Raw genomic sequence first — 13,621 nt, 5'->3', positions numbered from 1 at the left:
ATAATGTTAATATATAATGGATTTTTCCGTGGCGCAGTTCCTCGCTCTCTCAGGAGAACTATGATGGCGGCGATGGCGTGGACGGTGTACGAGCAGCTGATGGCTCAGATGGGCCTGAAATCCTGAGACGGATCAAAGTGAAACATGAACTTCAGTAAAGCAGAATCTCACACGATTTGTGTGTGATGATCCAGAGTTTGACTGGGCACCAGAAAACACAGAGGAAACATGTTTGTTTTACTCTCATTAACTGTTCTTCTGTTTCATTGAGCTGTTTAAATGCACTTTATAATCGGATCTCTACTTCCCTCTTGAGTTTATAACAAAGTGATACTAGAAAGCAGCTAATAATGTGTCTTTATGCTTTGCAATGCCAGGCTTTGAACTTTCACACTGACATTTTTCCTAATCTTATTCAGCAATCTACTTGAGGACATACCGTAGACATGTAAATGATTCACACTGCAAGCTTCTCAATGAGTCAAATCTGGCTGCATTGAACACACAGAGAATGTCACTATGAATGTCACTTTGGACAAAAGCATCTGCCAAATGCATAAATATAAATACAAACCTGTTCTTATGTTAATCAGGCTTTGAGGTGGATCCTTTGTTCCCAGTCTGGGACAATATTTCTGGAGTGAAACAGTGTTTTATCTGAACGAGGAGCAGATAAAATAGCCTTTATTTAAGAGTTTATTCAATGCATGAAACAATAATGAATATATGTGGCATGTTGAAGTTGTTTCATACTTGAATCCTCAATAAAAATACTCTTTTCCTACAAAGACATTTTGTGTTTATGTTCTGATCATTTGAAGTTCCCATATTGTTTTTTTTTTATATAATAAAGTTACAGAATAAGTTGTTCCATACAAATATTTTGCATTATTACCATAGTTGCAATCCCCCAAAATCCCCCAACCATTACTGCAGTTACTGGTACTGCTGTAAAACTCTTCTAAATCAGTATTTCTATGGTGGCAGTCCTTAGATCCAGTTACGCCAATGTCTGTAGAAACTACAATGGCCGTTTTTTGTAGGAGAACATGTCAATAAGGCTCAGAAATGGCCTCATTTTTAAACAAAGTTACTTGAATGGAAACAACCTTCCATTTCTTTTCCCACATATGATGTAGGTCCGTCAATTTTCAATAAAAATTAATTAATTTTGTGTTATCTTCACACACCTCTAGCCCTATTGCGACCTACCAGCTAATTAATATTTAATTATCCAGTTGTTTTAGTTGTCATGAAGGACATTTTAACCCAGTAAACGTGACAGTCGTGTTCTGATTTCATTTTTATTTACCTGTGACCCTCAAATCAGTGATTCTAATCAGTGATTAACCTCTCTCTACCTCTCTCTCTCACACGCACGCACACACACGCACGCACACACACGCACGCACACACACACGCGCACACACACGCGCACACACAACACGCGCGCGCTACAGTCTTCGTTTTCAGATTGACTTGTTCTTATCCTTTGGTACAACAGTTCTCCGTACATCACTACCCATGAGTGTTTCCTTAAATGTGTTGCCTAATTAAAAACATCCAAACTGTTTGTGAGCAATGTAAACACTCGTGACACTGTCCTCCAGGACATTATATCTCTCAAGCAAACAAAAGTTGCGACAGTGTACACTGTGTTTAACCGAGGAGTCAGCCAGCGTCTCGCCATTGTCTTAATATGGTCTTTGTCTTAATATGGACAATCCATCCCGTGTCTTAATATGGGCTGTCCAGTGAACGCTAGTGCCATCTACCGGCAGACACATAACCGTACATCTGAGCAGAAATCACAGCACATGCGCATTGGCGCCATCTGGCGGTACATAAATTACAATGCAAAACACAAGCGTCATTTGTTGTGATGTTTTTAGCGCCATCTAGCGGCAGGCAAATGCTCCAGCATTTCAACAATTGCTTAAGCACAATGACAAGATTATTCATTATGATTGGAGATAATTACTTCAACATTAAGCCTTCAAAAGCTATTTGAAAGTCTTTCATATGGGTGCAGTGGACTAAAGCACAGTTATTTCACCACCTGCAAATTCCCTGTACAAATAGAAAATGTACCCACATTGTTCTCCTAAAATTCCCCTCTTAGAAAACTCATTAGGTGTACATAGGTTTCTGTGAGGGTTAGGTTTAAGTGTTGGGTATAGAAATGATCGTTACATCTGTATAAAATCCATGAAATGCATGGAAGTGATTATTTGGCTGAAAAGTCTGCTCAGGATTAGAGAGTTGATGTGGGTCATACAATATTGATTGTACAAATTTACATTTATGCATTTGGCAGATGCTTTTATCCAAAGTGACTTACAGTGCACTTATTACAGGGACAATCCCCCCGGAGCAACCTGGAGTTAAGTGTCTTGCTCAAGGACACAATGGTGGTGGATGTGGGGATCGAACCGGCAACCTTCTGATTACCGGTTCTGTGCTTTAGTCCACTGCACCCATATGAAAGACTTTCAAATAGCTTTTGAAGGCTTAATGTTGAAGTAATTATCTCCAATCATAATGAATAATCTTGTCATTGTGCTTAAGCAATTGTTGAAATGCTGGAGCATTTGCCTGCCGCTAGATGGCGCTAAAAACGTCACAATGACGCTTGTGTTTTGCATTGTAATGTACGCCAGATGGCGCCAATGCGCATGCTGTGATTTCTGCTCAGATGTACGGTTATGTGTCTGCCGGTAGATGGCACTAGCGTTCACTGGACAGCCCATATTAAGACACGGGATGGATTGTCCATATTAAGACAAAGACCATATTAAGACAATGGCGAGACGCTGGCTGACTCCTCGGTTAAACACAGTGTACACTGTCGCAACTTTTGTTTGCTTGAGAGATATAATGTCCTGGAGGACAGTGTCACGAGTGTTTACATTGCTCACAAACAGTTTGGATGTTTTTAATTAGGCAACACATTTAAGGAAAAACACATGGATAGTGATGTACGGAGAACGTTGTGCCAAAGGATAAGAACAAGTCAATCTGAAAACGTAGACTGTAGCGCGCGCGTGTTGCGTGTGCGTGCGTGCGCGCGCGTGTGAGAGAGAGAGGGGTAGAGAGAGGTTAATCACTGATTTGAGGGTCACAGGTAAATAAAAATGAAATTAGAACACGACTGTCACGTTTACTGGGTTAAAATGTCCTTCATGACAACTAAAACAACTGGATAATTAGCTGGTAGGTCACAATAGGGCTAGAGGTGTGTGAAGATAACACAAAATTAATTAATTTTTATTGAATATTGACGGACCTACATCATATGTGGGAAAAGAAAAGGAAGGTTGTTTCCATTCAAGTAACTTTGTTTAAAAAGGAGGCCATTTCTGAGCCTTATTGACATGTTCTCCTACAAAAAACGGCCATTGTAGTTTCTACAGACATTGGCGTAACTCGGTCTAAGGACTGCCACCATACAAATACTGATTTAGAAGAGTTTTACAGCAGTACCAGTAACTGCAGTCATGGTTGGGGGATTTTGGGGGATTGCAACTATGGTTATAATGCAAAATATTTGTATGGAACAACTTATTCGGAAACTTTATTATATAAAAAAAAACAATATTGGAACTTCAAATGATCAGAACATAAACACAAAATGTCTTTTTAGGAAAAGAGTATTTTTATTGAGGATTCAAGTATGAAACAACTTCAACATGCCACATATATTCATTATTGTTTCATGCATTGAATTACTTTCTTATGCATTGAATAAACTCTTAAATAAAGGCTATATTATCTGCTCCTCATTCAGATAAAACACTGTTTCACTCCAGAAATATTGTCCCAGACTGGGAACAAAGGATCCACCTCAAAGCCTGATTAACATAAGAACAGGTTTGTATTTACATTTATGCATTTGGCAGATGCTTTTGTCCAAAGTGACATTCATAGTGACATTCTCTGTGTGTTCAATGCAGCCAGATTTGACTCGAACATTGAGAAGCTTGCAGTGTGAATCATTTACATGTCTACGGTATGTCCTCAAGTAGATTGCTAAATAAAATTAGGAAAAATGTCAGTGTGAAAGTTCAAAGCCTGGCATTGCAAAGCATAAAGACACATTATTAGCTGCTTTCTAGTATCACTTTGTTATAAACTCAAGAGAGAAGTAGAGATCCGATTATAAAGTGCATTTAAACAGCTCAATGACACAGAAGAACAGTTAATGAGTAAAACAAACATGTTTCCTCTGTGTTTTCTGGTGCCCAGTCAATCTCTGGATCATCACACACAAATCGTGTGAGCTTCTGCTTTACTGAAGTTCATGTTTCGCTTTGATCCGTCTCAGGATTTCAGGCCCATCTGAGCCATCAGCTGCTCGTACACCGTCCACGCCATCGCCGCCATCATAGTTCTCCTGAGAGAGCGAGGAACCGCGCCACGGAAAAATCCAACCAAGCCGTGTTCCTGAGAGACAGACAGAGAGAGAGACAGGTCAGTACTATTCTAATATGTGAACAGCAAACCTGGAAACATTATATTTGATAAATCTAACTCTAAATCAGAACCTGCAATCTATTTCTTTCTGAACTGTCTGCACTGATTTGGGAAGAAAGTCTGCACAACGGATTCAAAGGTGGAGAGGGTCATTTCTATGCCATTAGCGGCACCAGACAGAATTGGGCCTGAGATAAAGACCTTTTACCTTGTAAATGTATCGCACCACATCTGACATCCTGCTGAAGACATCAGGACTCACTTGAATGTGAGTTTTCACCACATCAGCGGGCTGAGTCAAAACAGACGCCAAAACGCCCGCCAGAACCCCACAACTGAAGTTCACCAGCGGGGCGTATGATGACTGAACTACCTCTGAGAGAAAAGATGAGAACATTACAAACATGAGTACCGTTTGTGAAAATGTTCCACATGGCTGTTACACAATCCACCGTTACGCTCTTATCTCTTATGAAGAAACATACGCACACAGACTGCTGTAATATTCCTGTTACCTCACTTTGACACATGGCAGCTTTTCAGAAATCCTACAGTCTTTTATTGAACATTTGTATAGGTGGCAAACATATGGTGGTGCCAAAAAAGATAGGTTTTAGATCATTTTAAGTAAATTCAAGTAAATCTTGTTTTAAGAATGTTTAGATAGTTTTAATAATAATACTCAGTAATAACATAGTAACGTATGTAACGTATGCACAATTGGTGAAACTTCCCCCTGGTAGTTTTGGCTTGAGGTGGGAAAATGTGATTTCCTGAAAGTTCAGCAGTAGCATTTCTAGCACTAATGGCACCATTTCCTTCAAATAACCCTCAGACATTTTTGAAAGTGGCATAAGTGTCCCCTGTATATTCTCTTTATCTCTCACACACACACACACACACTGTGTGTACAGACCTTGTGGCAGTGTGTTTTTGGCCTGAATGTAGAACATGACGTATATTCCCGAGAATGGAGCATCTCTGAGCAGAGTGACAGTGAGACCAGAGAACAGAGCCCTCGGACCCTCAGTCCGAAAAACACACCGCAACGCTCCAGCAACACTTCTGTAGTTATAACGGCCGCTCTGAAACACACACACACACACACACACACACACACACACACACACATTTTAGGTGTGACTTCACTCATCTTTTTGTGTTTTATTTGTTTATCTACACACAAACACACCTCAAAGCGTGTTTTGATGACTGTGATGGGCAGCATGCAGATTCCTGCAACACTTCTGGCTCCAGCTCCCAGCAGCACTGCATGTAGAGGACCCGGGGCCCCATCACCGAAAAAACGCTGCTTTAGGGTGAAATATGTGCTGAAGTATATCCCCACTCCTGGAATACAGCGCACAAATGACTGCAGAGAGAGACAAACATTATTATTATTATTGCGTTAACTACAATGTCATTTATGTTTTAATCTCAGTAGTTTAATATTATCTGTATTACATTTGACATCATTTTTGCCGCTGTTTAAAAAGTGACTGCTTCAGCAATGCTAATGTGCAGATATGATGTTGCCAAACTTTGCTAAACTGAGAATTTCTAACTCCAATTCCTCTGAGAGCTTTTAAGCTACATCCACCAAACTTAGTACAGACCTTCAGAATGATCTAGAATGCTGTGCTCTGTCTTTGCTAACTGATCAGATTTACGTTTTTCACACAGCAGAGGATGAAAAATTAGAAAAATCCCACAGACATTGACAGAATTTTTAAATGGGCCAAATGGAACGCTCGTTAATTCAAACTCCAATGTTCCAAAAATTCAAATGTAAACAAACCCACAAAAGGCCTCTCATCTGCTTTTAGTTGATATCTATATATCTATACATTCATCCATCCATCAATCCATCCATCCATTCAGCCATCCAGCCATCCATCCATCCAGCCATCCATCCATCCATCCATCCATCCATCCATCAATCCATCCATCCATCAATCCATCCATCCATCCATCCATCAATCCATCCAGCCATCCATCCAGCCATCCATCCATCAATCCATCCATCAATCCATCCAGCCATCCATCCAGCCATCCATCCATCCAGCCATCCAGCCATCCATCAATCCATCCAGCCATCCATCCATCAATCCATCCATCCAGCCATCAATCCATCCAGCCATCCATCCATCAATCCATCCAGCCATCCATCCATCAATCCATCCATCCAGCCATCAATCCATTCAGCCATCCATCCATCCAGCCATCTATCCATCGTCTATAAGAACAGTTTTACTCTCAGGCTATCCATCTCATGAACAGTTAAAAACTATAATGTAATTACGTGCTATTCACAGGCTATATATATATATTTGTCTTATTGTGTATTTCTATATATACTTATATTTCTATTTGCTTTTTATTTTTATTCTTTTTTTTATTATCTCTGTCTTGTTGTTGTATTATTTGTGCACTGGAAGCTTCTATCACCAAGACAAATTCCTTGTATGTGGAAGCACACTTGGCAATAAAGCTTATTTTGATTTTGAGATATATATACCGTAATTTCCGGACTATTGAGCGCACCCGAATATAAGCCGCACCCACTGATTTTTAAATAAAATATTATTTTGAACATAAATAAGCCGCACCTGTCTATAAGCGCAGGTGCCTACCGTACATTGAAACAAATGAACTTTACTCAGGCTTTAACTGAAACACGGCTTGTAACAAAAATAAATAGGCTTTTAACGAAACACGGTGTGGCAGCGGGGCGTGGTCAAGCCCGTCCGGGAGAGAAAAGCGTAAGGGCGCTTACACCTGAGCTAAATTATGTCTAACACCGTGTCTAATTTCAGTAAGCATGGGGAGAGCGGCATAAAAGGCAGCAGCCACAGAGCTGAGAGAGTGACACACGCCAGTCTAGTGTTGGCACATAGAAGAATTGAGAAACTTTATAAAATTGATTGTAAACATTGCTGTGGCCATTAAAAGCCTTACCTGGAACGCCAAGTGCCCTGCTGAAAACTGTCACACTGGTGCCCGTGTGACAGTTTTCCCAAGAAGGACACGTGAAGCAGGGCACTTGAAATTAGACAACGGTGTTAGACATAATTTAGCGCAGGTGTAAGCTCCTTACAGCTTTTCTCTCCCAGACGGGCGCTTGACCACGCCCCGCTGCCACACACAGCTTGTAATAAAACATTTGCAGTAAACAGTAGCCTACCAAGAAAGTCATTGGTCACTATCTTCCTCGTCCTGTGCACTGAAACCACTGAAGTCATCTCCTTCGGTGTCGGAGTTGAATAGCCTCAGATTTAGTTGTCTTTTTGCACTGAGTCAATTCCTCACGCTGCTGTTTCCAACGCCTTATCATCGACTCATTAAGACCAAGCTCCGCTCAGCAGCTCTATTTTTCAACAGCCAGATCAATCGCCTTCAACTTGAAAGCAGCATCATATGCGTTTCTCCATGTCTTTGCCATGGTGAGGGTGACAAAATTACTACCGTAATCAGAATGATGGAAAGTTTGAGCGCTCGATTTAATCTAAACAGTAAACAAAAAAAGTTGTTTTGACCTTAACCCGCTCGGCAATTTCATTGGTCTAATGAAAGCTTCACGCCAAAAAACTGAGCACGCCACAGAATGTATTTTTTATTTTTTTTATAAAATTTGAAAGCGGGAAAAATCCATATATTAGCCGCGTCATTGTATAAGCCGCGAGGTTCAAAGCGTGGGAAAAAAGTTGCGGCTTATAGTCCGGAAATTACGGTATATATATATATATATATATATATATATTCACACACCAATCACTGACCAGCCAATCAGGCACCAACAATCATTCATGCGATTATCTAATCAGCCAATCAAACCATCAGAATGGGGGAAAATGTGATCTCATTGATTTGGACAGTGGCATGATTGTTCGTGCCAGACGGGCTGGTTTGAGTGTTTCTGGGATTTTCACACACAACAATCTCTAGAATTTACCCCGAATGGTGCCAAAAACATCCAGTGAGCCTCAGTTCTGTGGATGGAAACGTCTTGTTGATGAGAGAGGTCAATGGAGAATGGCCAGACTGGTTTGAACTGACAAAGTCTACTGTAACTCAATTAACCACTCTGTACAATTGTGATGAGAGGAATATAATGGCAGAATGCTGTTCTGAGATACAGGTTGGCACTGTTTTGGTGGCATGAAGGGGACCTACACAATATTAGGCATGTGGTTTTAATTATATATGACTATTGTTGTAACAGTCTATCCGACAACCTATCCATCTACAGTAGCTATCTGGCAATTTGTCTCACTGTACTGTCTGTACAATTAACTGAACTATTAAACTAATCACAGTGAGCTCTGTTTACCACAAAAAGAACAGAAAAACAGTCCATATGATTCCATAATTCCATGATTCATGCTTGGGCATACAGTATAAAAGAAAGTTACACAGGTTTGGAATAGCGTGAGTCAAAGACGAAACAATTTACATGTTTTGGATGAACTATCCTTTTAAGAGAATGTATAAACAGGCACACAATTAAAGTATTTTACCAGTCAGTGTGTGCATGTGTGATACTCACAGGTGACACGCCCCTCCACAGTCCAATCAGCTTCTCCGTGCGCAGCACATTTACAAAGACTGTGACCATGCCCACCCGACCTGACCTGATACACAGAACAAAATTAATTCAAACGACAAATCAACATTTGAAGTCTGTCTGTCAATCAAACCCGTGCGGTTGGACTCACCCAGGCAGGATGTTCTGTTGGGTCTGGAGGCGGGTCTTCACCAGGTCAAGCGGCTGGAAGAGCAGTGTCGAGCACGTCCCGCTCAGAGATCCGCACATAAATGCTTTCACCGCAGGATGAGCCTAATCCACAGAGAGCTCACATTATAATCATTACTACAGTGAAAGCTGCTTTTCTCACATTAAGTTATATATTTGACAAATAACATGGACAACATCAAGATTTTAGGATAATTTTCTCAGCAGGAAACCGATGGAGTGCGTACTCCAGGTAGGGAAGGAGGTATTGCCCCAAGTGAAGGAGTTCAAGTACCTCTGGGGTCTTGTTCACGAGTGAGGGGACAATGGAGCGGAAGGTTGGCCGGAGAATCGGGGCAGCGGGGGCGGTATTGCACTCGCTCTATCACACCGTTGTCACGAAAAGAGAGCTGAGCCGGAAGGCAAAGCTCTCGATCTACCGGTCCATTTTCGTTCCTACCCTCATCTATGGTCATGAAGGCTGGATCATGACCGAAAGAACTAGGTCACGAATACAAGCGTCCGAAATGGGCTTCCTCAGAAGGGTGGCGGGCTTCTCCCTTAGAGATAGGGTGAGGAGCTCAGTCATCCGTGAGGAGCTCGGAGTAGAGCCGCTGCTCCTTTGCGTCGAAAGGAGTCAGTTGAGGTGGTTTGGGCATCTGGTAAGGATGCCCCTGGGCGCCTCCCTAGGGAGGTCTTTCAGGCATGTCCAGCTGGGAGGAGGCCTCGGGGAAGACCCAGGACTAGGTGGAGAGATTACATCTCCACACTGGCCTGGGAACGCCTCGGGGTCCCCCAGTCAGAGCTGGTTAATGTGGCTCGGGATAGGGAAGTTTGGGGCCCCCTGCTGGAGCAGCTGCCCCCGTGACCCGACTTCAGATAAGCTGTTGAAGATGGATGGATGGATGGATGTATATAAACGAATTATAATTATAATATATATATAATTATAATTACTACAATTAAAAACACAACTCGCTTTTGGCGCCACCCTGTGGACATTTCACCTGGAAGCAACAATTCCAGCTTTGGCCACTGGGTGGCAATGGTTCAGCAGCGAAACTTGACTTGCTGTTGCCAAGTTTAGAGTGTGATCAGTCTGGCTGTAACTCGTCGCTATTTAGTTTTTCACTACTTATAATCACAAATAAATTTGAATGGTTCAATATAACATGCAATCACCCATAATCATAAAACAGGATGAAAATAGTTATTATCAAGCTATTTAAAATAGTTTTAGATGGACTTTCACATGTCACAATGCAAGACAAGTTTTTGCCATTCAAAATTAGTCTTAAAATCTCTCTTATGATGGATTTGGGGGTTTATTTTGGCCATCCAGACAAGAAACAGTTGCATGATCGGTGAACACAAACACTGATTATTGATATGGCTTCATAAATAATTATATGAATATGATGATCTCTGCATGACTCAGCAGTTCATTTAATCTCCACTCGCTGATCTTCTACTGGACTTTAACGGCAGGTTCTCTGTGCGTTCACCGTTTGCTCTTCAGGACAGTGCCATGACAACAGACCCCTGCTTCACACAGACCAATGAGAACACAGGAAAACAAGAGGCTTGGCTAAAGCCTGCCCCCTGCAAAGAGATTCACTAAGGAATTAGCTGGTTTGAATCACTTCTGTAAGAAGAAAGCTCAATCTCACCTATGATAGCTAGATTACTTTATTTTGGTGACATTAAAGCCAGCAAAAGCCACAACTATGTCCAATGCATCACAGAAATGCAAAAGTTGAAGTGTGCATGGCATAAAAATACAAGTGCATGATCAATAGATGTAAAACATCATGACAGCACACACAGTATCGGCCCGATACAGAGGACACGTTCCATCCATTGGCTTGAAATGTTCTCACATCCTTATTGGAATGACTTCACATGACTACTCAACTGTTCAAAGATATATTGCTGTCAGTGCTGGAGTAACTATCAGTCATATAGGCAGACAGTTCGAGTGATTAGCAATATCTGTAATAGATAACGTGACTGATATGATCTGAAGAAATAGGGCAGGGTGACAAAGACAAGATCAGAGTTCAGAGGAAAACTGTAGAACAGACAGAATGATGCATTTCAATTGAACTGCTCCAATAGACCACTTCAGTTCAGTCGCTGTTGCATTGAACAGTGAGTTCATCTCTAATGTGTCTGTGCTGTAACACAGTTCTAGTCCTACTCTTGCGATGCTAAAACAATTCACACACACACACACGGCAACATACCGGTGATAACTCCATGATGTCTGAGATGAAAGTCAGTTTGTTTGTAGAAGTTGAAGGTCTCGTGAGCAGCTCACCTTCAGAAAACATCAGTGCAGAGCGTTAACTATGAATGAATTACTGAGTGCGTGTCTCTCTTTCTCTCTCTCACACACACACACACACACACACACACACACACTCTCTCACACACTCTCACTCACGCACACACTCACGCACACACTCACTCACGCACGCACACACACTCTCACTCACGCACGCACACACACTCTCACTCACGCACACTCACGCACACACACTCTCACTCACGCACACACGCTCACACACACACTCACGCACACACACACACACTCACACACTCACGCACGCACACACTCACGCACACACTCACGCACGCACACACACACTCACGCACACACACACTCACGCACACACACACTCACACTCACGCACACACGCACTCACGCACACACTCTCTCACGCACGCACACACACACTTACGCACGCACTCACTCACACACTCTCACTCACGCGCACACACACGCACGCACACACTCACGCACGCACACTCTCACGCACGCACGCACTCACGCACGCACACTCTCACGCACGCACACTCTCACACACGCACACTCTCACGCACGCACGCACACACACACACACACACTCACGCACGCACGCACACTCTCACGCACGCACACACTCACGCACGCACACACTCACGCACGCACACTCTCACGCACGCACACTCTCACGCACGCACGCACACACACACACACACACTCACGCACACACTCACGCACGCACGCACTCACTCACGCACGCACACACTCACGCACACACTCACGCACACACTCACGCACTCTCACTCACTCACACACACACACTCTCTCACTCACGCACACACACACACTCTCTCACTCACGCACACACACACACTCTCTCACTCACGCACACACACACTCACACTCACACACACACACACACACACACACAAACACACACATACACACACTCATAAACACACACACAGTTTGTTATTCCATCAGTACATTTCATCCTACACGACGTGAAGTAAACTGATAAAACTGTCTTAAACAATATTATAATTGTAAATATGTGCATTATAAAGCAGCGTTCTGTGTTCTGTTCCCGAGAGCGTCTTCTGAGTGAACAGCCCCTGTAGATGTGAAATGGAAAGAGACGCTTCTTCCAAAGTCTATTGCGAAAACTTGGATAGGAAAGACGGAGAGAAGTGTTGTGACCATTAATTCCACTTACATATCCCCTTATATGAGTGTAATAATGACCTAAAACACGAGGGCACATCGTAGACCCCTTATTAGTTTTAAAGTTAATTCTAAATACCGACTAACCCTATCACTAATATAGCCTATATATGTGTGTGTGTGTGTGTGTGTGTGTGTGAGTGTGCATTTTTATAAACAGCTGATATTGAGAAAGAAAACACTCTCTGAAATAAAGCAGCTCACCTCTTTTGCGCTATGAGCCGGCGCGGGTGTTCACTAAGTGCATCGTTCCGGGTAACCAAATTAGTTTTTACAATAGATCTTGCTCCTAAGGTGACTAGAAAGTTCACATCCGACCTCTTCCTACCCTCACTAGTGGTTAATTTAGTAAAAGAGTTGCAAACGACGAATAATAACGAAGAACAACAGAAAAAGGGGAAGTGAGTAACCGTGTGCGTGTGCAGAGTTTGTGCTGGTCGCGCGCTCCACAGGTAGGTGTAGTAAAAGGGGCGGGGCTTGAGGGAAGGTGCAGTTTGCCGAATATGATTGGCTCAGAACCAGTTAGCGGGTGAAAAAATAAAAATGCGGAAATGTAACGTAACCGTCTGAAAGTCCTACAGTCCTAAATTCCCCTGATAGCACACATAAAATGAAACCCAGGCCCACACAGAATATGACATATTATTCTTTGACTTCAAATATATATTTATAAAATAGTATAAAATGAGGTGTGAAAGAACTGTTTGAATGTGGCACTTCTCTGTTGTTAAGGAAAATTTTGCAAATAAATAAATAAATAAATATATTGGGCAAAAACTTGGCACATCCATTTTTATCAAGGCCAACCCAAAAGTAATTTCCTGGCTACGCGCCTTGTCTGGAAGACGTATTTATTTTACATTGTTTGCTCATCGGCAACATGT

General features: G+C 42.2%; 1 protein-coding gene across 2 annotated transcripts; it reads right to left on the bottom strand.

Moving 5' to 3' along the window:
* Positions 1–3,667: 3,667 nt before the first annotated feature.
* Positions 3,668–13,621, bottom strand: slc25a38a (solute carrier family 25 member 38a). 2 transcript variants are annotated; one of them, XM_052132986.1, is made up of 8 exons: positions 12,942–13,621; positions 11,452–11,525; positions 9,189–9,310; positions 9,020–9,104; positions 5,666–5,845; positions 5,390–5,558; positions 4,682–4,848; positions 3,668–4,443 (listed from the first exon to the last, which is right to left on the bottom strand). In XM_052132986.1, exons 2-8 carry the CDS (start codon positions 11,464–11,466, stop codon positions 4,321–4,323), a joined length of 861 nt encoding a protein of 286 aa, XP_051988946.1. In that variant the 5' UTR covers positions 11,467–11,525; positions 12,942–13,621; the 3' UTR covers positions 3,668–4,320. The 2 variants fall into 2 exon arrangements, with proteins under 2 accessions (XP_051988946.1, XP_051988945.1); XM_052132985.1 differs by lacking the exon at positions 12,942–13,621 and having other exon boundaries at positions 11,452–11,818.

The sequence above is a fragment of the Xyrauchen texanus genome, chromosome 8 (genome assembly GCF_025860055.1).
Source record: "Xyrauchen texanus isolate HMW12.3.18 chromosome 8, RBS_HiC_50CHRs, whole genome shotgun sequence".
Classification (NCBI taxonomy): domain Eukaryota; kingdom Metazoa; phylum Chordata; class Actinopteri; order Cypriniformes; family Catostomidae; genus Xyrauchen; species Xyrauchen texanus.
Note: the sequence above shows the minus strand (reverse complement) of the source record. Positions and strands in the feature narration are given on the sequence as shown.